General features: G+C 38.2%; 1 protein-coding gene across 3 annotated transcripts in view; it reads left to right on the top strand.

The window, feature by feature from the left end:
* The window catches only part of ZFAT (zinc finger and AT-hook domain containing), a 113,080-nt gene that overhangs the window by 59,386 nt on the left and 30,414 nt on the right, over nt 1–23,280 (top strand). For all 3 annotated transcript variants that reach the window (XM_008924688.3, XM_018076489.2, XM_029959465.1), the window contains 5 exons: nt 180–353; nt 8,997–9,147; nt 9,424–10,892; nt 12,079–12,311; nt 20,919–21,006. In XM_008924688.3, coding sequence (XP_008922936.1) covers nt 180–353; nt 8,997–9,147; nt 9,424–10,892; nt 12,079–12,311; nt 20,919–21,006 — 2,115 coding nt within the window. The remainder of the gene's footprint in view (nt 1–179; nt 354–8,996; nt 9,148–9,423; nt 10,893–12,078; nt 12,312–20,918; nt 21,007–23,280) is intronic.

The following is a 23,280-nucleotide window of genomic DNA, read 5'->3' on the forward strand; positions in this document are numbered from 1 at the left end:
TACATAGAGTTTTATTAAACCTTCCTCTTTAGGGATCATACAGCGCATCTTGTTTTGATAATATCTGTCTTCCTATGGTAGCAATAATTTCCTTCCCATTTGTTCTTGTAGTGTCACTGACTGTGTCACCTGCATTGCTTTTGTACATAGTTACCTTCTTTTTGATGTTTGCTCTTTAGGTAATGATTCTGACGTTGACCTTGACAGGAAGGAAGATGAGCGAGAAAAAACTCCAAAGAGGCCCAGAGTTCAGAAAACAGAGAAAACCCCATCAACTAAGGAGACCGAACAGGTTCCAGGAGCTAAAAATCCTATTATAAGTGTGGTTTTGACAGCCCATGAAGCTATTCCAGGTAATCAGAATCACCATGCTGACACTGTATAAAACAGTCACTGGTCTGAGACCAGGCTGTTTGGGATATTTATGATATGAAAAATATGTACTGTTATTTGATTATCATGATACAGAGTCTCTACCTTGGACATTTACATAATTTTAGAACTTAAGTCACATTTCTTCTTCAGTGTGACATGGTTGTAGTTATCTGCATTAAGATCTGTTGTGTTTAGCCTGTGAATTGTTTTAAAGAAGAAAATGTTAAAACATTGACCAAAGAAGAGAAAAGGATTTTTTGCCGGTAGAACCTCTATTATGGCTTTTGATTTTTGCATATATCTATGATAAATGTAAAACTGTTTATGAAAACATAAATATATGAATAATATACATACAAATAATTTAACAGAAAATGTGTAAATATATTTGAAAATCAAGTTCTACGTAATGACTAAAGGTTTCAAACTATTTATTTTAAAACTAGGTTTGCATTTGCCTGTTTATATAAACCATTAACACACCTGACTGTCAGAATCCCTTTTTGATAGTTTTGTGCATTATTTTCAGCTTTGTAGCTTTGTTGTTCTCCTTTTTGTTATTGCTGATGTTTCTGAGTATTTGTTTTGCTTATAACTGTCAGAACAACTTGAATGTCTCTATTTATTTTCTTGTTGTGGTTTGGAAGCTGGCTGGATTTTCTGTGTTGTAGTTTAATGTCTTTTGATGTTGAGATCTGTGATACGCTTGGATTTTGTTTGCTAAATTGTGTTTCTAGTTGCAATGGTAGAGGAAGCTGAATGAACTCGCCTACAAATATCCTGTGTGCTTAGAAGGAAAGTAAAAAAACACCTTCACATTCATTGTCTGGGATTTACAATTTCAGAGTTTTGGATTTACACTGAGCTGTTAAAAATTTGGCCTTGCAATATTGTAAATACAGAGGAAGATGGGAGAGGACTGGTGAGCATTGGAAGTGTGGAAGCCTGGTTTTGGGGTGGTTTGAGGTCTGCACTGCTTCATTTCACTGACCACAGCTCTCTTTCTCCTGGGTGATGTAACCCTGGGCTCTTTCCTAACTGTTGTGAAACACTCATTTTCCCACTGTGCTCCCACGTTTTACCCTTTCCCACTGCATGTGGCTTTTCCCCTATCCTGGTGCTCATTCCCCTCCTTGCCACACATGAGACTCCCCTTGTGTCCTCTGCTCCTTCAGCTGGGAAAAGGAGAACATGCAATGGCTTGTTAAGGGGCTCATGTAGGTGTTAATAAATGGGTTCCTAAAGGTGTTAATGTATGGATATAAACAAACCCCTTCCTCAGGCCTTTTGGAAAGAGCTGTTACTGGAACTCCCCTCTTCTAGTGCTAAATATTATGAACCCTGTAAGGATTTTTCTCTTAGACCTTTAAATTTCTGTCAAGGACTAGAAAAACTTTCAAGAGGGGGAGGACAGACATGGTAGACAGTGCGATCAAAGATCCATTTTCATACCAAACTAGCCTAAAAAGGTGAATGAAATAATAGTAAATACAGATAGTGAAGCAAATGTAGGAAGCATGTGATGCAGGAGAGGAAATGAAAATCTAGAGGCCATTGGTGCCCTAATTACTACCGAGTACAATTTTTTCATTGGATAACAAAAATTAGGGTTTGCTTTGCACATGTGCTTTTTGAGGGACTCAAAATGTTAAAACAACTTCAACTTTGGAGTTCCTTATGCATAGCACATGGTACATTCAGAAGGCTTTAATGAACCAAAAGGATTTATGATCAAGCGTGAACCTGCAGCTGTTTCTGAAGGTCCTCTCATTTATTTGATTGACAGTTAGTAATCTTATTACATTCAAGTTCCCAGCTAAAATATGTGTAATAAAAAAGTCATTGCTGTTAAGACAGATATGAATTGTCACCTGACTTTTCACCGTTTAGAAATTCTAGAAGATACAAGTGGTTGAGTCTTTGAAGATTAAAAGGAAAAATAATTCATTTAGTGCAATTACATTTTAATTTATATTTCATTGATTTTCCTTCTTTTTTTCAATTAATTTCAATTATCTAACTATATCTTAGTGTCACTAGTAATTCTTAGGCTGTTCTCCTTTCTCAGTAATACTTTAATTACTGGAGTTTTTAATAAAGATCTTTCATAGTCTGTTATTCCATTTTTCTGGAGATATATCATGTGCTGAAGAGGTGAGTTACTGCTTTAGACTGCTGTTGAAGAATATAAATGGATAAAACAGTTCTCCCTTCTCCCATGCTTTCTGTGTACTAGACTATCTGTAAAGTTAAACTCAAAATAAAGTTTAAAGGTGCTTAAGCACGATTTAAACTTAGCCATCTGTAGCCACCTGTTACCTAGCTTTAAAGATGAATGGAAATATCCCTTTCTATGTCCAGTGCAGTAGAATATTGGTGAAGATTTCATATGACAATTAGAAAAATAGAGAAGGCCTTGAGAATTAGTTGTATTTTATTCACAGTATAAAGGAACTACTCAGACTGTATTTCTCCCTTCTTAAATGAAAGATTCTTTTGGAAGTATTGCATTAACATTTTGCCATAGTTTTGCTATGCACTATTTAGATTTGGGACACTGCTTTAAATCATGTGTTCAGTAGATTACGACTAAATTGATCTCCTCAAAATCCCTTTGAACAAACAGATGAGTTGGTTTTTAACTTCCCAGAAAGGACAGTTGGACAACATTGATTTTCCCCGATGTTCTTCTTCTGTAATTTTTTCTTGGGAGGCATATGAAAGGTAATAGACTTAGAGCTTTGGAAGTCTGAAAGCTTGCATTAACCCATGAAATAAATACAGCCTGAGTAAGAGTTGTAGATTTTTTTTCTGTGCAGGCATTGAAGTAATTTGACAGGAGGGTCTGTGCCAGCCTCATGCAGTGCAAGGCCAAGTGCAAGGTCCTGCACTTGGGCTGAGTCAATCCCAAGTGTGGATACAGGCCTGCAATGTGTGGATTGAGAGCAGTCCATCGAAGAAGAACTTGAGAGTATTGGTGGATCAGAGGCTGGACATGAGCTGGAAGTGTGTGCTTGCAGCCCAGAAAGCCAAACACGTCCTGGGCTGCAACCAAAGCAGTTTGGGCAGCGGCTTGAGGGAGGTGATTCTGCCCCTCTATTCTGCTCTTGTGAGATCTCACCTGCAGGGCTGCATCCAGCTCAGGAGTCCCCAGCACAGGAAGGACATGGGGTGTTGGAGCAAGTCCAGAGGAGGCCACAAAGATGATCAGAGGACTGGAGTACTTCTGCTGTGGAGACAGAGAGTGAGCTGTGGTTGGTCAGGCTGGCTACAGAGAGATCCAGGGAGATCTTCAAGCAGCTTTCTAGGGCCTAAAGGGGACCTACTAAAAAGCTGGAGAGGGGCTTTTTACAAGGGCACATAGTGGTAGGACCTGGGGAAATGGCTTCAAACTGGGAGAGGATAGGTTTAGATTAGGTAGTAGGAAGAAGTTCTTCACTGTGAAGGTGGTGAGGCCCTGGCACAGGTTGCCCAGAGAAGTTGTGGCTGCCTCATCCCTAAAAGTGTTCAAGGCCAGGTTGGATGGGCCTTTGAGCAACCTGGTCTAGTGGAAGGTGTCTCTGCCCATGAAAGGGTGGTTGGAATTAGGTGATCTTTGTGGTCCTTTTCAACCCAAACCATTCTATGGCTCTATAGCTGGAGGGACCTGGGGACCTTGAAGAGAAGGACTGCTGTGATCATGGACACATGCACCTGATACCGGATCAAACATAGTACAATTTTTCATAAGCATCACAATTAAGAATGAGAGTAAATAAATACAGTTCTATGCACCTCTGAAAATAGTTTGTTTTGAGTGGCATATACTTTTTTTTTTTTTGTGGTCTATTTTTAAGAACAAGTGAGTAAATTCAGCCAAATATTCAATCTTTTGGTGTTTTTGTGTATTGTATTTCCCATGTTTAAATTCTGTAAATTATCAAGGCTTCTAAAACCAATTTATTATTCATGCTTAATTAGTTTGATTCAGGAGAGATTTGAACATCTAAATTGTTGTTTTATGTAAATCCTCTAATATTTTAAAGACTCAGCTTGTTGCTAGCAGAGTTGTTTTCAGTTCCTGTGAAGATGGTCAGTGGTAGAATGTTTTGGGTTTTTGGGGTTTTTTTTCAAGAAATACAAAAATAGCATGAAGTATTCAACTTCTTGATGACAATTATTTTTTTATTTGGGATTTTTTTCTCTACAAATTCTTAATACAACACTTCGCAGGTTTTTCTGTCCCTGATTTCCAATGAGGAACTACTGTCCATAAAAATCCAGCTGAGTTCTCCTGCTGCTATACCCTTTACTGTAATTTATGAATGCTTGGTTTCTTCTCCCATTGAGATTTTTGGGCAGTGGGGAAGAAGTGGAAGAATGTCATTTTGCTTACCAGTTTGAGAGTGGCTTAGTTTAATTGATGACAGTATTTCTCTTTAACTGATAACAGTATTTTCTGTTTAAGACAATTTCTTTTCTGTAACTCATGAAATGATGGTTGTGGTTTTATGGCACATCTGAATGGATTTAGTATCAGACAAAACGATCCTCTTGGGGCAAAGGAGGAGGATTGGGACTACCCCTCTTTAAAGTATCTGGATCAGTAAGTACAGACTGCTGTCACAGGCAAGTGCTTTCCTCTGACCCCAGCTTCCCATCATTTGGATCATTGTGCCTGTTGCTGCAGTTTGTGGTAAAACACACCAGAAAACTGATAATGGATTTACAGAAAGAGAGAAATGGTGTAGAGTTTAACCAGATCCCTCCTCTTTATCTTCAAGAACTCCTGTGCTGGCTCTTTTAAGGCATCACCAGCATGTAGTTGAGCGGAGGGGTGGAGAACAGACACGAACCTTGTGCTGATTTAAAGCAAATGTTGAATTAGGCAAGGGTTGGAAAATTAAACCTCTGAATGTGAGCAGGTGTTTATGTTATCATGGGATTTAGGTCAGCCAATCTGATGTCCAGCTCTGTTGAAAGGGGTAGGAATCTTCATCCCCCCATTCACAGATGTGTGTTTCTATTGCTTTGTCTGAGTTAAAATGTGTTTAACCTCATGGTCATCTTACCTATACAAATATTAAAAGGTTCTTTTGCTTGTTTTGAGCTTTATTTTGAGGAATGGGAGTAGGTTTGCATGGGGACCTTTGGGGATTATGGGTAGGGTTGATTTCTGTTGATTTGGCTTTCAGAACTGTCTTACCAGAGATCATACACATTTGGAGCACATTCCACAGGATAGTGTAGAAGCTGAAAAAATACATTTCTTCAAAAAGAGATTGTAAGAAACAAATATTCACTTCATATCCATAACACATTATTTTACCAGTACAGACCAGGGTACCTACATTATGAAGATTTTTTTTAAACTTAAACTTCAGTTGAGGTCCTTTTTTTTTAAAAAAAGGGTTCACCTAGTCAGATCAGTTGTCTCTAAAGGCAGTTCACAGCATCTCTGTAGGAAAGAAATAAGAAACTTATTGTATAAGCTCCCCTAGATTCTAACATTGTTTGAGCTGGTGTTTGAATCTGGATGATCATATTTAATACATATCTATTAATCTGTCTCTAAATCCCTTCTTGAATATATTTATATTTTCAGTCTCTGTGACATTGTGGAGTAATTATCCCATAATTTAATTACACAGAGAGTGAAAGTGCACATTCTTTTGTTTTGTTTTCAGCCTGCTGACTGCCTATAGATCTGTTCTTTGTGCTTTATGAGATAATGATTATTCACACTTTTTTCACATTGTTGCTAATTTTAGAGATCTTTATCATTTATCTCTCTTGCAAGCTGAAGGTTTCAAAGTTATGTATTCCTTTTCCAAACAAAGGGATTTTGTCTTTGTTACTGTTTGCTGGTTTATCTTTTTTTTTGTGGTCTGTACTTGAAATGTTAGGAGGTTCATGGAATTTAGTTGAATTGGTAGGAATTTGTTTGATGATGTCTTCTGTTTTATTTCTGATCATTTCTAATAATTCTTTTATCTTTTAGACTGATAAGTATTGGAAAGCTCTATGATGAAGGACAAGCTGCTTTTCTGAGAGATAGACTGTAAGACATCAGAGACCATCCCTGAGTTTGAGGCAGGGATGAGGCTTGTTGGGTGATGCTTATCTGTAGAAGTTCCTGTCAGAATGTCATGAGGAACTCAAATCTTACTACTTTGAAAACAGATTTGCTTAGATGATATTGACTGAAAAGAGGAAAGCAAAAAACAAATAAAGTCTAGTAAATTAAAAGACCATTCTGCATTTAAAATAGAGATCTAATAGTGCTGGAGGAAGGATATTTTAAAAGAAACGATCAGTACAGTTAACCTCTTTTTTCCCCCTGATATGAATATACTCTGACTTCTTGAAATGATCATCTAGGGAAACAGTGAGGAAAAACTTTTATCTTCCTTACTGTCATATGATGTTCTTACTGAAAAATAAGACCTTGTATCTGCTTGCCTTGTTCTTATACTTTTCCCTGGCTTGAATATTGAGGGCAGTTCTTTTGTGATTTGGGACATGTGGGGACTAGGTTGGGTAGAGCCTAGAAACCAATTTCCACACTTTCTAGGCACATGTGTAGTAGTCATTAGTTTGTGATCTAGCAGTGACTGCAGTGGCTGCTGGTCCATTAGCAGCCAACAGGCAGCATCCCAAGTGGATGGAGAGAGACATGTAATGTTTCTTAATGCTTCCCTATCTTCTAAGGGTAGGAAGTAGCTACCTACCTGAGGGGATAGGATTGCCTCCTATGAGCAAGTGCTTCATCCATATGTTCCAAGAGCTGGATCTCCCTCTTTAGGTTTTTAAAGGCATTGGTCTCTCAATGAACTGCATAGGGAATTTAGAGGCATTAATAATAGGATAACCTTGGAGCATTCTGCCCACTTAAAGTATGCAAAATACTGATGAGTTAGTATTTATCTAGTGAGTTAGTATATATTTAGTTCACCCAATTTAGGTGATTAAATTTTTATAGTGGTAGTACAAAAGTCTATTAAACAGTTCAACAGTCTTTTCAGGAAATGCTCAAACATCCTGAAAGGCAGAAGGGCACAGAGGAGAGTTAGTGTGGAGCATTTAATGTCTTTGTCTCACATTCAGGAAATGGGAGACCTAGAAGAGGTAACCATGCATATAAAGCAGTTCAAGATCTGTTTTCTTTTAACTGAATCGTTCTAAATATAGAAGACTTTGCTTCTATTTTAAGTATTGAAGTATGGGAACACCAGTCTGGTATCTAATGTCTGTTGTATCACCTTTACACTGAACCCACTGGTTGAACCATGTCTCCTGTGCTATGATGACAAGCTCCCATCTCACTGGGCTACCACAGTGCAATCTGGGGGATGCAATTCTGCTGGACAACCTAACATTTGTGGGAGAGGGAGGAACAAGAAGAATATATATAATACATAATTATAATATATACAACATATTATGTATAATACATATAACATTCTGGTAACATTTAGATTGAAAACTTGGAAGATCAGTTCTGATGAACCTGCAGAATTTTTAGTACAGAACTGAAAGCATTATTAAAAAACAGTAGTTAAAAAAGCCATTTTTGGATGCAGCCAGTTCAGTGAGCAACAGTGCTACTACAATCTGTTTAGTCCCAGAGTTGGCTGATGTCCCATCTGATAAAAAAAGCTTTAATAGCCCTACATACTCCCAAATGGCCTCTTCTCAAAATATCTCCATTTCCCACTTTAAATCACTGTGAAGAACCCACGGAATCTCCATCTTTCTTCCTTTTTTAGTCTATAGCACCATTTTTCTCCACTTAATGTCCCTCAGTCTTTCACACCTTTTGTTGGGTAACTCCCACTGTTGTTTCAGAGACTTTATGTTAATATTGCCTATATGTTGTATAAATAATATCTTCAGGAATCTGATCGTAATGCATTCAGTAGAGTCCCTTTACTCCTGCTCCTAGTGGAGATTGAGAAATGCACATGGAACACAGAATCATAGAATATCCTGAGTTGGAAGCCACAAGAATCATCAAGTACAACTCCTGGCACTGCATGGGACAGCCTCAAGAATCCCACCATGTGCCTGGGAGCATTGCCCAAATGCTCCTTGAACTCTGGCAGGCTTGGGGCTGTGACCACTTCCCTGGGGAGCCTGTTCCCAACATACTCTTTTATTCTGAGGGGATGGCAATATGCCCCAAATATAAGGAGTTTAAGGAAAGGATATGAAGACTTTTAAGTATAGACTAAACTGTGTTTTACCTGGCCTTATTTGCGGAACTGATTAAGCAATTTGGCAGAAGTTTTCGAAGGATGTGGTATGAGGCAGAAACAGAAGAATGTAAATTTCATTTTGGAAAGTTACAGTCTTTTAAGGGTGGAAATATTTGAGTGTAGGATCTCATAATAACAGGCATCAAGCACCATTTGAGTAACCCTCAAAACCATCAGTCCTGGCACATTATTTAAGCAGATCTGTAATGTAAGTACCGATATCTTTTCAAAGTGTATCCATCATTTTATGCACAGGAACTTAACAGAAACTAAAATAGTTGAACTAATGATTACAGAGTTTAATGTTTTGTTTACACTTGTGTATTATAAACAATGCACATTTTAGTATGAGTTTTAATGAGCATTTCTTTGTTTTCCTTATAGGAGCCACAAAAATTGTTCCTGTTGAGGCTGCTCCCCAGGAAAGTGAACCCACAACTCCAGAGACAACAGTTCAAGAGCCATCACAACGAAAAGGATATCAAGAATATTCCATTCAGCAAACCCCATATGAACAGGCAATGAAATCAAGCAGGTGATTTTGAAGTTCTTTTATTTGTGTTCATGCAGAATATGAATTAAATGCTTCCCCATCCATTTTCATGAAACTGAAATATTTTTCTGAGCCCTTTAAATAAAAGAACAGCTGAAAATAATCTGCGTAAATTGTATAATTTAAAATGCTTGTGGAGAATACATTTAAAAAACCCCTAAACATTTCTGTCCATTATGAATATTTGCGGAATTTTGACTCATTATGTCATCAAATTTCAATATTGTAAATATAACTGGCTTGTTTTTTTCTTTTTAGGTTGGGCCCAACTCAACTGAAGATTTTTACATGTGAATACTGTAACAAGGTGTTCAAATTTAAACACTCCCTCCAAGCACATTTGAGGATTCATACAAATGAGAAGCCTTACAAGTGTCCTTCCTGTAGTTATGCCAGTGCAATCAAAGCCAACCTGAATGTTCACATGCGGAAACACACTGGAGAGAAGTTCAGCTGCGATTATTGTACGTTCACTTGCCTCAGCAAAGGCCACCTCAAAGTCCACATCGAAAGGGTTCATAAGAAAATTAAGCAGCATTGTCGTTTCTGCAAGAAGAAATACTCGGATGTCAAAAATTTGATCAAGCACATCAAGGAAACTCATGACCTTCAAGACAAAAAGGTGAAAGATGTTTTTGATGAGCTTCGCTTGATGACACGAGAGGGCAAAAGGCAACTTCTGTATGATTGCCACATTTGTGAGCGCAAATTCAAAAATGAGCTTGATCGAGACCGTCACATGCTTGTTCATGGGGATGAAAGGCCCTTTGCTTGTGAGCTCTGTGGTCACGGAGCCACTAAATACCAAGCTCTTGAGCTTCACGTTCGGAAGCACCCCTTTGTGTACGTGTGCTCTGTGTGCCTGAAGAAGTTTGTCAGTTCTGTGAGACTCCGCGCTCACATCAAAGATGTTCACGTGGATCTGCAGGAGGATTCTGTTTTTAACAGCTCTATCAACCAAAGCTTCTGCCTGCTCGAGCCAGGAGGGGACATCCAGCCAGAAGCCCTTGGTGAACAGCAAACACAAGCTGCAGGTGAATTGACTGTCACAGGTAGTGATGCTGTTAACACACCACAGCCACCTGCTGGTGAAGGTGAATCGGCAGCTGCAGATGTCAGCCATAATGGCCAACATAATGGGGATGTGAAAGTTGATACAGTCCTTTCCTTAGAATTTGAAAACCCTCTGATGAAGAATGTAGCAGAGACACTATGTCAGACAACAGAGATAGCAGTCCCAAACATTCAACCCTGTGTAGCATCAGATTGCTTTCTGCTGAAAAATGGTACTGCTGGTCCTGAGGAGTTAAAGGTTTCTCCTCCAAATGAAGAGGAAGTTAATCACTGCAGTTCTGTAAATGAGCAGGGTGAAGAAATTCATCTTTTACTGTCTGAAGACAAAGGTTTAAATTCGAGTCAGAACAATGCAGTGGCTGAGAACCTTCCAGTCTCTGAAGAGAGAACCCAGTCTGTTCCTTTTAGTGAATCAGAAAAAAGCAATCCCCCAATTCAGAACTCAGCAGAATCCACAGACCCTTTGCCAGCACCGGAAGGTGGAGCAGCCACCAGCCCACAGGCAGCCGCTTCCAACACAGCTACATCCAATGGTGGGACTGGATCCGTTGCCTTCATGCAGATCTTGGATAGCTTGCAGAAGAGACAAATGAACACAGAGTTGTGTGAGAGGATAAGGAAGGTTTATGGAGACTTAGAATGTGAATACTGCGGTAAGGAGCAGTGAAATTATGTTTGTTTGGGGTTTTTTTAAATGTTATGTAGTGAGCCATCTTTTTCCTTCTCCTCTGGTTTACAGTGTGTGATATATTTGTGTATCTTTTCAGCAATATTAATTTTGTAGTTCAGTATGGTTCTGGGGTCCAGTGAGATTTACTTTTTTCTGTATAAATAGTGTGAAATGAGTCAAATCTCCTCAAAAAAACCACTAGTGGAATATAGCAAAGCAATGATTTGTGAGGCTCAATTTTCTGTTCATGTCAAATTTGATAGAATTAGATTATTTCTGTCCAAATGCCTCTACCCAGGTCATAACTTTCACTGGGTCCAAGCACAGCAGATTTAGGCATGGGATCAGCATTACTCAGTCCATGTTTTAATGCTTAAGCTTCATTATCAGCTTAGTGTAAGATTCAGAGTCTTTTTCTTATAGTATAGGAGGATCTGTGGTAATATACATTCTGTAGAATAGGCACATATATACTGGCATATTTTTGTGACTTGTTTTGGACCAGGTTCTGTGAGATGAAAATTTTCAATTATGGTATCAGATCAAGACCATTCTGATTGTAAATGTGGTTTTTTTTTAATTTGTGGAAGTGGGAATAATACATCATTCAGATTTATTCTAACTGAAAATGTTTGTGTTTACATAACTGGAAAGGAAACAATTTGGGATTTATGTTGTAGTCTTCATTCTTGAAAAGGGAAAGGAGTCTGAAAAAAACAAGTTTTTGAAACACTATAACACTGTACCTCAGATGAATTGCTCTGCATTTTTTGGTGCCATTACGTCAGAAAGGCTTTTAGGAAGGAGTAACATGAAAGGAAGTAACAAAAAATATTTTGACAGTCTTTTTTAGTGTACAGTTGCGTTCAGATTCTCTGTATAGGAGAACAGGTGTAAAGAACTTTTTCTTTAGGGAAAAGATCATTGATATGTGTTAAAGTTGCCCTTGTTAGGCTGTTTCAGGACATATAACACAATGTTTTTAGACAAAAATGGGTTTTGTAAATATATTTTCAGTAGCGAAGGGTCTTTAGACAAGTTTTTGTTAAAGACAAAAGGGACAGGATTCAAACAGTGTGTTTGGCCCTGAAAGAAAATTGTGTATTTATTGTAATTTTCACTAACAGTTGTGTAGAAATTACTTTCTTCATGTCTAATTTTATTTTCAGGCAAATTGTTTTGGTACCAAGTGCATTATGACATGCATGTTCGTACACATACTCGAGAACATTTGTATTACTGCTCCCAGTGCAATTACTCCTCCATCACCAAAAACTGCCTTAAGCGTCACGTCATCCAGAAACACAGTAATATTCTGCTGAAATGTCCCACAGAACATTGTGACTACTCTACCCCAGATAAATACAAGCTCCAGGCACACCTTAAAGTTCACACAGATCTGGTAAGTAACAAACCAAATGGTTTGTTTGTCCAAATTCAGCGTCATCATCATAGTGTTTGGAATTGTGTGGTAATATTTGAAGACATAGCTAAGGGTTCTTATCTGTGTGCTCTCTGCATACTTCTGGGAATACAGGAGTTACAGTAAGTAGATGTGTGGTCCTTCTCATAGTCATTTTGAGTATGTCTGTATCCATTTTCTCCCTTTGGTTTTCCCAGTATTGTCAGATTCTTTGGGTTTTGAGAGAATAAAATAAGGTCTGGTACTATTGTTACATTACTTCCTTCCGTGGAGCTGAATTCCCTTCCTTCATAAATAGATGACTGTGGTACAATGAAAATATGTTCCTCTCTTACTTACTATAGACAGAAGAAGTTGAAAAGAATTTTTTTTCCCTAATAACTACACCTATTTGCAGCTGAACATCTACCACTTTCTGTTGTATTTACAAAGACAAAGAAATCACATTTTAAAGGCTCCTGTCTTGTTTAGAAATCCTTCTAGCTCTGAATGCCATGTACTAAAAACGAGTCTGGTCTACTTCCTCTACATTCCCTGTTACGTGTTTTCTTTGAGACTGTCCAAGGGACTGCCTGCTTGACTGCAAGCCCTCATTGTGTGAGACACTGCTTAGTGATCTTGCTTTGATCCAACATTATTACATGAATGATCTTTTGAGGAAAAATGTTTTCTACATGAACCCTGCTTGCCTTGGTTTCAAAAGTATGTTTCAAAAAATATTACAGTATTCAGAATAAGAAATATTTTAAAACTAAGGAATAAGATTTTTATTCTTGACCATTAGTTAAGATGCTTTTTTAGAAGTGAAATTATATACATGCTTTTCTTGGAAGATTAAAGAAAACAATTATTTTCTTACATCAGTATTGCCAAGCTTGTCCTTGCTGTTTTATTGTTTTGCATGAGTGTCCCAAATGGGTTAAGCTTTTGTCAGAACAGGTCTGCACACCACAGACTTCTTTTCCTACCACATGACAGGATCCTATGTGCTTGCAAGGTCTAGTTGATCTGGGACATTCTAGGCTTGTGAGTACCCAGAGAAGTTGTAAAGTGCACACACTCACACAGTGTATGAACACTGGCAAATTCCTTCCTGTTCCAAATTGGCCTCTAGAAAAGGGTATTTGGCAAGTGCCTACTCTCTCAGCATAAAGAATTTAGTCCACTTTTGACTCGAGTCTTTCCTGAAGGCCATCAGGAGTGCAGAGATGGCCCATATTACCTCATGTGGTTATATATGAGGGTACTGCTATTGAATAAAGCACTGTTTAGGATTTAGAAAAATGTTTGACAGTGGTACTGTTTGTAATTAAATTTTCTTGACTGATAATGTCAGAAAGGTGTCATGAACTGCATCCTTGCAATTTGAGGCTTGAATTATTGATGCAGTAAAATACTTCCAAAAGACAATTTACCCTTCTCTTGAATTTATTTCTTATTCCAGCAGAAGAGAAAATGGCAGTTGTTTAATTGCAGCACTCACTCTTCTGTCCTTTAAGGACAAGGAAATATTCACACAGATGGGCCTTTCTTCATTCTTTACACAACATTACAGTTTTTGTTGGCATTTTCTTGTAGATAAATCTTATGCATCCATGATAGAATGCACAACATATGACAAGTTCTTACAGGCTGGTCACTTAAGAACTGGACTTGATGATCCTTATGGGTGCCTTCCAACTCAGAATATTCTGTGATTGTGTGGTATTATTCTGTGAGAAAGCAGCCTCACAACTCTAACCAGTGTGATAAATATTGCTCTTACACTTCTTTTTTACAAGAATGTGATGCTTGAATTAAGGATTCATGCTAGTTTTTCCCCAGATGTGGACAATTTGTGAGTAGCTACTTAAAAAAGGTGTTTACATACTGTGTTAAGTGGTTTCAGGTCTTCCTCTACAGTCAACAGGTAGGCTCTTGGCCAATATTTTCAACAACTGAAGTTACTTTAAAGGTATTTGGAACAGAACACTTAGTCTTCTGCTCTTCTTAAGCAGTTACTTCAGGAGAGCTTTAAAAAAGAAAACAGAACAGTTGATGCAAAAAGGAACATGCTTTTCCCCCCTTGTGTCCTCCGTTTCTGTAGCTATTTTAAACAGAATCTGAATTTGTTATGAAAGGTGCAGAAAATTCACGTGATAGACATTCTTTTTGGCTGTTTTTGAATGTCTTATGTTTATGATGCCCATCTGATGGCACAAATCTGTGTAAGTGGTTCCTGAAGACAAAAGAGCCTACAGTTAGCTCTCCTTATGTAAGTTCCTGTTTTTCAAGTGTGATGAATGTCCAACAGCTCCCACCAGGAGGATCATTTTCATGATACTAAATAGAACTGAGATAATGCATTTCATAATTAAAACCAGTGTGGCAGCAAGATCTTTCAGAAGCATGCTTACTGATGCTTACTGTCAAATATATTTATTTAAATGGATTGAAAAATTCATATATTAAAACTTAATAACTAAATTTGGCCCTTCTCAGTATTGGCCTTTGTGCCCACTGCTTGGTATATTTACTTCATGTATATCTCACTGAACAGAACTACTTACTCCAAATTATAGTACATTAACAAGCTGTGCAGGGTTAAATGTGGAACTCTACTTTAATCTTAATTTTAGTTTGCAAAATCACTTCTTAATAAATATTAAAGTTAAAACTTCCCTGGAGACCGAAGGGACCAAAATCTCAGTTCAGTTCCTTGTATGGATGTGTACCCTTCGTTGCCTTGTTGCTGGCTGCATTTTAGCTGAATCCCTGCATTATTTGGTGAAGAGGATAAATGATGGGTATGGAAAAGCAGCTATCCCTTCATCCTTGTCACTCACTGTATAGCCACCTATCTTACTCTCTGTGCATCATCTAAGTCTTGCACTGAATTTGGGATTGTTTATTCCCTGACAGACGAGTGTGTATGTTCTGCCTCTTGCCTCTGTACTTGATACACACTGTTGTTAAAGGGAAGATTTTTACTTCTGAAGCCTGGGAATTGAGGATTGCTTTGATTCAAAACCAAAACTTTGCATATATTCCCTTATTTTCACTACTCACCTTTTACCCCTAAGGCTTGTGTAGTTGTTTTTAATATTTATTGGCATTTATTGAGTTCTTGAGAAGTTCAAACCATAACATGTGCCAATCACTTCAATATCATGGCACCTAGGAGAGGGCTGGGCTGTTGAAAATTACTTGGAATAATTTACAGTTATGGATGAGCTCATTGGGACCATTAGGGGCTGGGTGTGGAACTAAACAACGCTGACGGAGGTACCAGAGTTGGTTTACACCCCCCAGTGGGTTTTACAATACTAACTATGCTGAGCAGATAAACATCAGAGAGGTTTGTCTCTGAAAATATTTTAAATCTCTATATGTAATTGATACTGCAAGATAAGCACCTCTATAAAACTCTAGTTCAAACCCAGAACCAGCACTTGTTCTTTGATGCCTACATTTCCTTTTGTGCACGTTTCGGGATGCCAATGACTCTTGTCTTTGGAAGGATGCTTATAAATTCCATTATGCTGCTGACCTTTCGTGTGTGTAGGAAGTGAGACACTTAAGCTCTGATTGCTTATTTCCCCTTCCTGAGGAGCATTAATTTTCAGACTGTCACTGGTCTGGCTGTGTTATCCTTGCCTCTGGAGCAGTGCCACTGTGTAGTCAAGAATGCAAGGTACTGGAAAGGCAAGGAAATAACAAAGACATGTATGATCTAATGACCTGGCTCTCAGTTGGAAAATATCTTTTGCCCTTGTACTCACTTCCATACTGAATGTCAGTGAGGCATTTGTTTTTAATAGTGGATATTTCATGAAAATATGCTCAAGTACTGTATGCAGGTGCTTGTCATTTTGTGAGCTGTGACTTTTGCTGCTTGTCAGACTTCATAAAAGTCTGTCTAACCATTTGCACATTTTTCTGTATCTTCGTTCACATGTGTACATAGCCACCTCCTGGGTACATCAGATCCTTTTAGCTAAGTTGCATTTTAATAGGACATCAGCTTAATTCAGGAATCTTTTGTGAAGGTTTTGATTTGAACATCATGACAGCTGTGGTGAAGATATCTGGATATACTCAGGGACCTAATTCTGATCCCACAGGTGTTAGAAATTAAATTTCTGTTTATCTGAGTAGATGTGGGTGCGGGCTTTGTCTCTCTATTCCTCTACAAATTATACAGTCAAATGTTGTGTTAATTGAGTTGTGGGAACTTTTCCTGGAAATGCTTTGGGAGTACCAATATTTAGTAAAACTTTGTATTATCTCCTGCTCATGAAATCACTGCTGCTGCTGAAAGGAAGGGAATGGGTTGTTGATTTCTATAACATAATTATCTAATTTGGGCTGCTAATTAGGGGCATGATCTTAATTTTACAGTATTAATGAAATTGATAACAAAACAGTTAGGACTCCACACACTCTCTTTTGAAATTAGTGGCAGAATTGCCATTTAGATCATGTAATTTATGATTATATTATTCTATATATGTTCATAAGAGAAGATATTTGTGTCATCAGAATGTCTTTTTACTGATGAGTGCAATAGAAAAACTGCTGTGTTTTCTGGTGTTTTGCAGTGTAGGACATATTTAGTACTATTTGATTAATTAAATAAACTTCATAGGGGTCTGTTGGTTTTATCAAAGGGTCCTTTATGTTGGTAAAAACCTCTAAGATCATCAAGTCCAACTGTTAACCCATACCACCCTGTTCACCACTAAACTATGTCCCCAAGGGCCACATCCACAAGATTTTTGAACACTTCCAGGACTGTGACTGAACCACATTCCTGCACAGCCTGTTCCAGTGCTTGACCACCCTTTAACTGAAGAAGATTTTCCTCATATCCAGTCTAAACCTCCCCTGGCACAACTGAAGGCCATTTCCTCTGGTCCTGTTGCTAGTTAACTTGAGAGAGGAGCCCCACCCCCACCTGGCTACAACCTCCTTTCAGGGAGTCCTAGTGAGTGATAAGGTCTCCCCTGAGCCTCCTTTTTTCCAGGCTGAACACCCCCAGCTCCCTACATATACAGAGGCTTTTAATTTTTCTTTTTATGACTGTGTACTAGTACACCTGTCCTTTGAATTATCTTGAAATACATGCCTAAAATTCTCTTCAGAGCGTTATAAATCAGTAATGCAATAGAGTTGATTTCTTAGCACAATTTTAATTCATTTATATAAAGAGAAACACATTGTGATTCCTATATAAGTGGCCTTATTTTATAAAAAAGCAGCATAAACAAGATTTGTGATATCATTAGACTAATATTTTTTCGCTAGGTTTAAGTGTATTTATGGACCTAATTAAATACCTGATTTGTGGAATGCAAACAGTACTTTCTGTCAAAAACCTGCCTTTATTTAGGAATTATTTTAAATTTCTTATATTTTCTCAGATTGGTTAATAGGGTAGTAAGCAAATCTCAGAAAGTGTATAAGTGACTTTTAATTTGAAATTGAAATAGGTGATTGGACTATGCAGCTGGTCTCTAACAAAGATCCAGCTCTTTCCATACTTTGTTTCTGCTTGTGCCCTTCAAAAAAACCTTCAAAGGCATTTAAAAGGCAATGAGGCATAGGATAGATAACTTTTATTCTTACTGAAGGAAAACCTGCCTGTTAGGAATGTGATTAAGGTATTACTAGAACCTCAGCCTCAGTCCTCCAAAGTGCTTCTGTCATCACCTATGACCAGGGCACTCTGAAGAGCTACAGCTGTGGTGGGGGTGACCTTTGAGGCTCTGTGTTGTGGCCTGGGTGCTCTGAAATACTTTGTTTGCAACAGAGGGTTTCTTAAAGGCTGTTTTGGGAGTGATGGGATTACAGTGAAGGACCAGCACTGACATGAGCTCTCAGGGCAGCGACAGAAGTGCACTTAAACATTCAAAACTAATAGCATAAGCTCCAACAGTCAGTGGCACTGGCCTGGATAAACAGCAGTGAAAGGTTTGGCTCCAGCTGGGTGCTCTCTGTGAGAGGCTGGAGCTTGACAGATACACTTTGAAGGTCTTGGTGCACATGAGACACCCTCTGTTCCCATGCAAAAGATACCCCTTTTGAAGGTCATTTCTGCAGAACTTGGTGTAGATAACTTTCTAACTGCTTGAAAGAAGTAATTTGGACTTTTTCATTGTTGAAAAATTTTGTTAGAATCATCATGTGGAAAGATGTGTTCTCGGTGCCTGTCCTTTCGTGTTGCTCTATAGCTTTTGTTGCATTTACTGATTATTTTGAGTTTTCCTTAAGGCATAGACTTATATCCTTGCCTTCCCTGAGAGTATTAGCAAGAATGTAAAGTTGTCACAATTACAGTATTTTAGTTAAAATAGGGGGTGGATGGGTGTGTGTGTGTGTGGACTGTTGAATTTTTTTTTCTTATTTAACTTTATGAAACAGCAAGATATATTTGTCTCAGTGTTCTGATCACACTTAATACAGTATCAAAGACCAGCAACACCCAACTGTACATTAAAAATATATTAGTTTTTGTCCTTATTTATTATATATTTTGCAACTACTTATATAGCACGTTTGAGGAACAGACTGAGATCTGTCAAAAAATTTCAGCTGCCCCCTAAAGAGCCCCCTAAATGATACTGTGCTTATGTTTTTCTTATGTGTGCCAAATTATGAATATGATTATGCAACCCCATCTTTGAAAAGGTGCAAATGTTGCTGTGGAGTTTTATTAGGATTAGTCTACCAATCTTCATTGGAGTGATGTGTTCAGTTAGAAATCTGAAATCATTGGTAGCAGATTTTGGTTATATCATTTGAGAGACCCTAATTCTGCAAATTAACAGCCCTTCTTCAAGGTTTAGACAGCATTGTAGGCTCCTTGAATCTCTTCTTCCAAAAAAAGAGATAGTGTTCTCTGATATTCCTCTTTTTTTTAACCTGGGTTTCTCAGGGCTCCAAATGATGAGAGCCCCAACTCCATCATAGCAGGCAGGATACTGTCCTCGGGGTGCTAATCCTTTAGTAGCTGCTATCCCCTGTCCCTGGTGCAGAGTTTCTCTGAGGAGCAAATGATCTAACAGCTCAGACGGGATTCTCCTTGTGACTCCCATTGCCATATTAACGGCAGTGAGAGCTTCATATCCCATATCCTACTGTCGTGGAAGTATTTATTGCTATTTTAGCCCATGAGTTCTAGAGCTACTTCTGGGTTTGACTCGTAGGTACTTCAACATAGGGATTTCTTTTTCCGATGTACATAATGTACTGAGTGCAAATGCCTGTGTATATTCCAGTGCCATGGAAACCCATCAATTTTGCTTTTAAGAGACGTGTCCATTTATAGCTGTGTAACGGCAGCATCTAGAAATAATGACCTCCTTGTACATTTTTCCTCACTGTTCAGAGATACTCTTTGGTCTAAGGTCAGAAACTGGTAGAGTCCAGGACCCTTATTCTCCTGTTACCTCCAAATTTTTCTCTCATAACACAGGGGTCTGTCTTTTTGATCAGTGATCTTCCTTCCATGCTCTTCAAGAAGTACTTCTGTTCTCCTCAAATAAGTAGTGAAATATCTGTTCTGTAGCTTCAGCTTACCAGAGACCTCTGGTAGTTTGGTAGGTGCACCTCTCCCACCAGGTAATGTGTTACCTGATTATCTACCTGGCTGTCAGGACTAAGTAGGCTTCCCTCCATCTGTGGTTTTGATGATCCACTCATATATTAATCCCCTCAGTGCAGAGGTGACTGGATGATCCATTCATTTGATTAAGCATCCAGGCTGTTGTCTCAGATGGTGCTTCTGGAAAAATCAACCTCTTCAATTTATTTAATAAGTGGCAAGGTTTATTTTAAATTGGATAATTTAGCAGTTAATGGAGAAAAGTCCTAAATTTTTATGTAGACTTAGATGCATTTGTAGAAACAGGAAAATTGCAATTAGACTAAAATTGCATATAGGAAGAAATTCAGTCAAAATTCTCCAGTTAAACTTGATTGATGGTGTTAAATCTGTTATAACATCAGTGACACTGAGAAAATCCAGAGTAGTCTGTAAGTTTTTAAATCAAAATAGTAGAAAAAGACTGTATTGGTAATACATCAAATGCTGAATATTTATTAAGTAGTTAGAAATGTAGACACTGAATAAGTAAGGGCATCTGTCATTCCTAACTTTGCTGCTCCATGTCAGGCTATTTTGTAAATCCATATAGTAGTGCATGTCTTCAGAATAGTAAGATCTGATCCTTAGGTTTCAGAAGAGTGGAAAAAAAAATAAAGAAAAAACCCTGAATATTACTACTCATATCAAATACGTTTTCTTCTGTTATGTGACTTGATCTTTCAACTTTTGATTCTGTAGAGTCAGTCAGAGGATAGTGCTTACATTTATTGTGCATATTCTCGTCTGCTGTAACTTGGAGCCCTTCATTCATGAGGATTAATGATGCTTAGAGTACTTTAATATTTCTCCTTCACTTATTTCACTATAAATAGCTTCATTTTTTCCTTAAAAACTGAACCTTCAATTATAACTTTGTTGAGAACCATGTATTACTGAATAACGACTAAAGTGATTATACTGGTGGACTGATCATGCAATCTCTTTCTTTCTCACTTAAGGATAAAAAGAGTTATTCCTGTCCTGTGTGTGAGAAGTCATTTTCTGAAGATCGACTTATAAAATCTCACATCAAGACAAATCACCCTGGTAAGGAAAAAATCAAGAGAAATTTCTCAGTCTATTTCAATAAATGGATGAAGGTTTGGAGTGAGCAGTGTAATGTAATTATATTCCTAAGAAAGAGAAGAATCTATGTCTAATTTAACTGGTTTAGAGTAAAAATTCTGTTGGGTTTGCAGATGTTAGAATTTAAAGTGAAAAATGTTACTGTTTGAGCGCGTGTTTTGTGGAGTATGTCAGGTAATTGTGCTAAGAAATCTGACTTCACCTGACAAAGAGCTCATTTCCAAAAGAAGACCTAGGTGAATTCAGATTAGGCATTGGGAAGTTTGGAATCAGGCATATAGACATCCTGTAACAACCCAGGAGACATAAAATTCCCGTTGGCTTTACATGAACTGACAGGAATGCATTTAGTGCCCAATATTTGTCTGTAGGTGACTGATGTGAATGCAGAGCTGACTCTGTGTGCTCAGGTCCTGTGGGGCTGGGCTGTACCTCCAGGGTCAGATAAGTCTCCATCAGGGCTCCTGCTAGAACCAGCTGGGATGTAGTGTGGCCAGTACTGAGCTGGAGCTGTCAAGCCTGGCTGGATCCAGCCAGCCACTGCAGCCTATCCAAACTCTGTTTGTTCCTTGCATTCTGGTGCCCTGACTTATCAGTGCAAGCACAACATAACAGGAATGTGGAAAGTCAGTGTGCCGTGCCCGAGTAAACAATCCTTTCTCAGATCTTGGGAATCCAGTGCCAAAGTGCTGGTACAGGGACTGATTTAAATCTGACTGATGTGAACTCGGCAGAGCCACGTTGGTGTGTCCCTGATTTCCTCCTCAGTAACTGTGTTATGTTGGATAGAAAGACCCACTGCTACTGTAGAGAAAGGAGAGGTGACTGCATTGGCCAACACACTTTAATTAACTCATCTAGAGTGTTACTTGTCACCTGACATAATTTGATATTAAAAAAGAAAATACTGACCATGCTCAAAGTTTGGGGAAGGAAGAATCCTGTTAAAAGGATGTAACTTTTCTTACCTTTGCCACAAGTGCAACATAATAGGTAAAGCAGTAGTTTCTTATCTTTCTACTGCCACTAGATAGTGCTAGACCCGTGTTTTAAACAATTTCCTTCACTTTAATTTCAGACTAACTCCCACTTCAGCTCTTTAGTTACTAAACCTCTCTATTTGCAGACCACTCCACAGCAGTGTGGTTGGAGGGCGTTGTCGGACGTCAGCGGACATGTCTGATGCAGCAAATTGAGATGAGAAAAGGCCTCTGAGCTATACTGTAGTCAGGAGGTATATCACCAGTAAGCATAGCAATAGAATCTCAAGAGCTGTGCCTATTAAGCCTTTGTGCTGCCTCAGCCAGGGAGCACAGGAGACCTCCCTAAATTACAGGATGTGTGGACTAGCAGGACATTATGTACTGTGCCTTACAGGTTCCCATTAGCCTGCACTGGTCCATTTTCTGCTGAATTCTGTGTATGCTGTGTCTGAGGTCCAGAAATACTCTGGAGTCCAGAAATACTCTGTAGCCCTGAAATACAAAACTCATGCATTTAAATACTTCGGAAGAATTCATTTGGTATCTGATTCCCTCTAAAAGTATAGTGTAAATTTTTTGATCCAAGTGGGTTGTTTTGAACTCTGTGTTATAACAGAAGTAAGGTTAAAAAAAGAAAATCTGCACAGCCTATTATTTTGTGTCCTCATTTTTCATTCATGTATCATAGGCAAATAGAGCTTAAAGGCAAAATAGCAGATTTATCAGATATATCTCCATGGTACTGAATAAATACTACATCTAAGATATGCCTATGCAGTAGTTATGCAACAACCCTGGATGGATGAGAATTAGCACACAAATCTTTTTTTCTGTGAATTCTCTTCTTGTGATCAGGAGGAAATCCTTTATTTGTACAACATACTTAATTACAAGCCAAATAAATGTGAGGGGTCTGATGGTACAAGCTGTTAAATACTGCAATGGAACGAGTGCAATTGTTTTTAAAAATGTAAATGAAAAAGAATTAAGATGAAAGAAAAAATGGGTGCTGTTAAAATGAATTGAATTTAAAATGACATATCAAAAATTAATTTAAACTGAAACCCTTTTGTATTTATCATTAAAATGCTATTTTTAGAACTCCCCTTTCCTTCCTTTCTTAGTATCATTCAACATGACCCCTCCCTTGTCTCTTCTGTCCCATCAAGTAGAAAGTATGAAATCAAACAGCACTCCTTCCTCTTCTGCATTTGCAGAGGAGTTGAATTTTGGTCCCATAAAGGGAAAATCT

This window comes from Manacus vitellinus, unplaced genomic scaffold, assembly GCF_001715985.3.
Source record: "Manacus vitellinus isolate BGI_N305 unplaced genomic scaffold, ASM171598v3 scaffold_1_pilon, whole genome shotgun sequence".
Taxonomy (NCBI): Eukaryota; Metazoa; Chordata; class Aves; order Passeriformes; family Pipridae; genus Manacus; species Manacus vitellinus.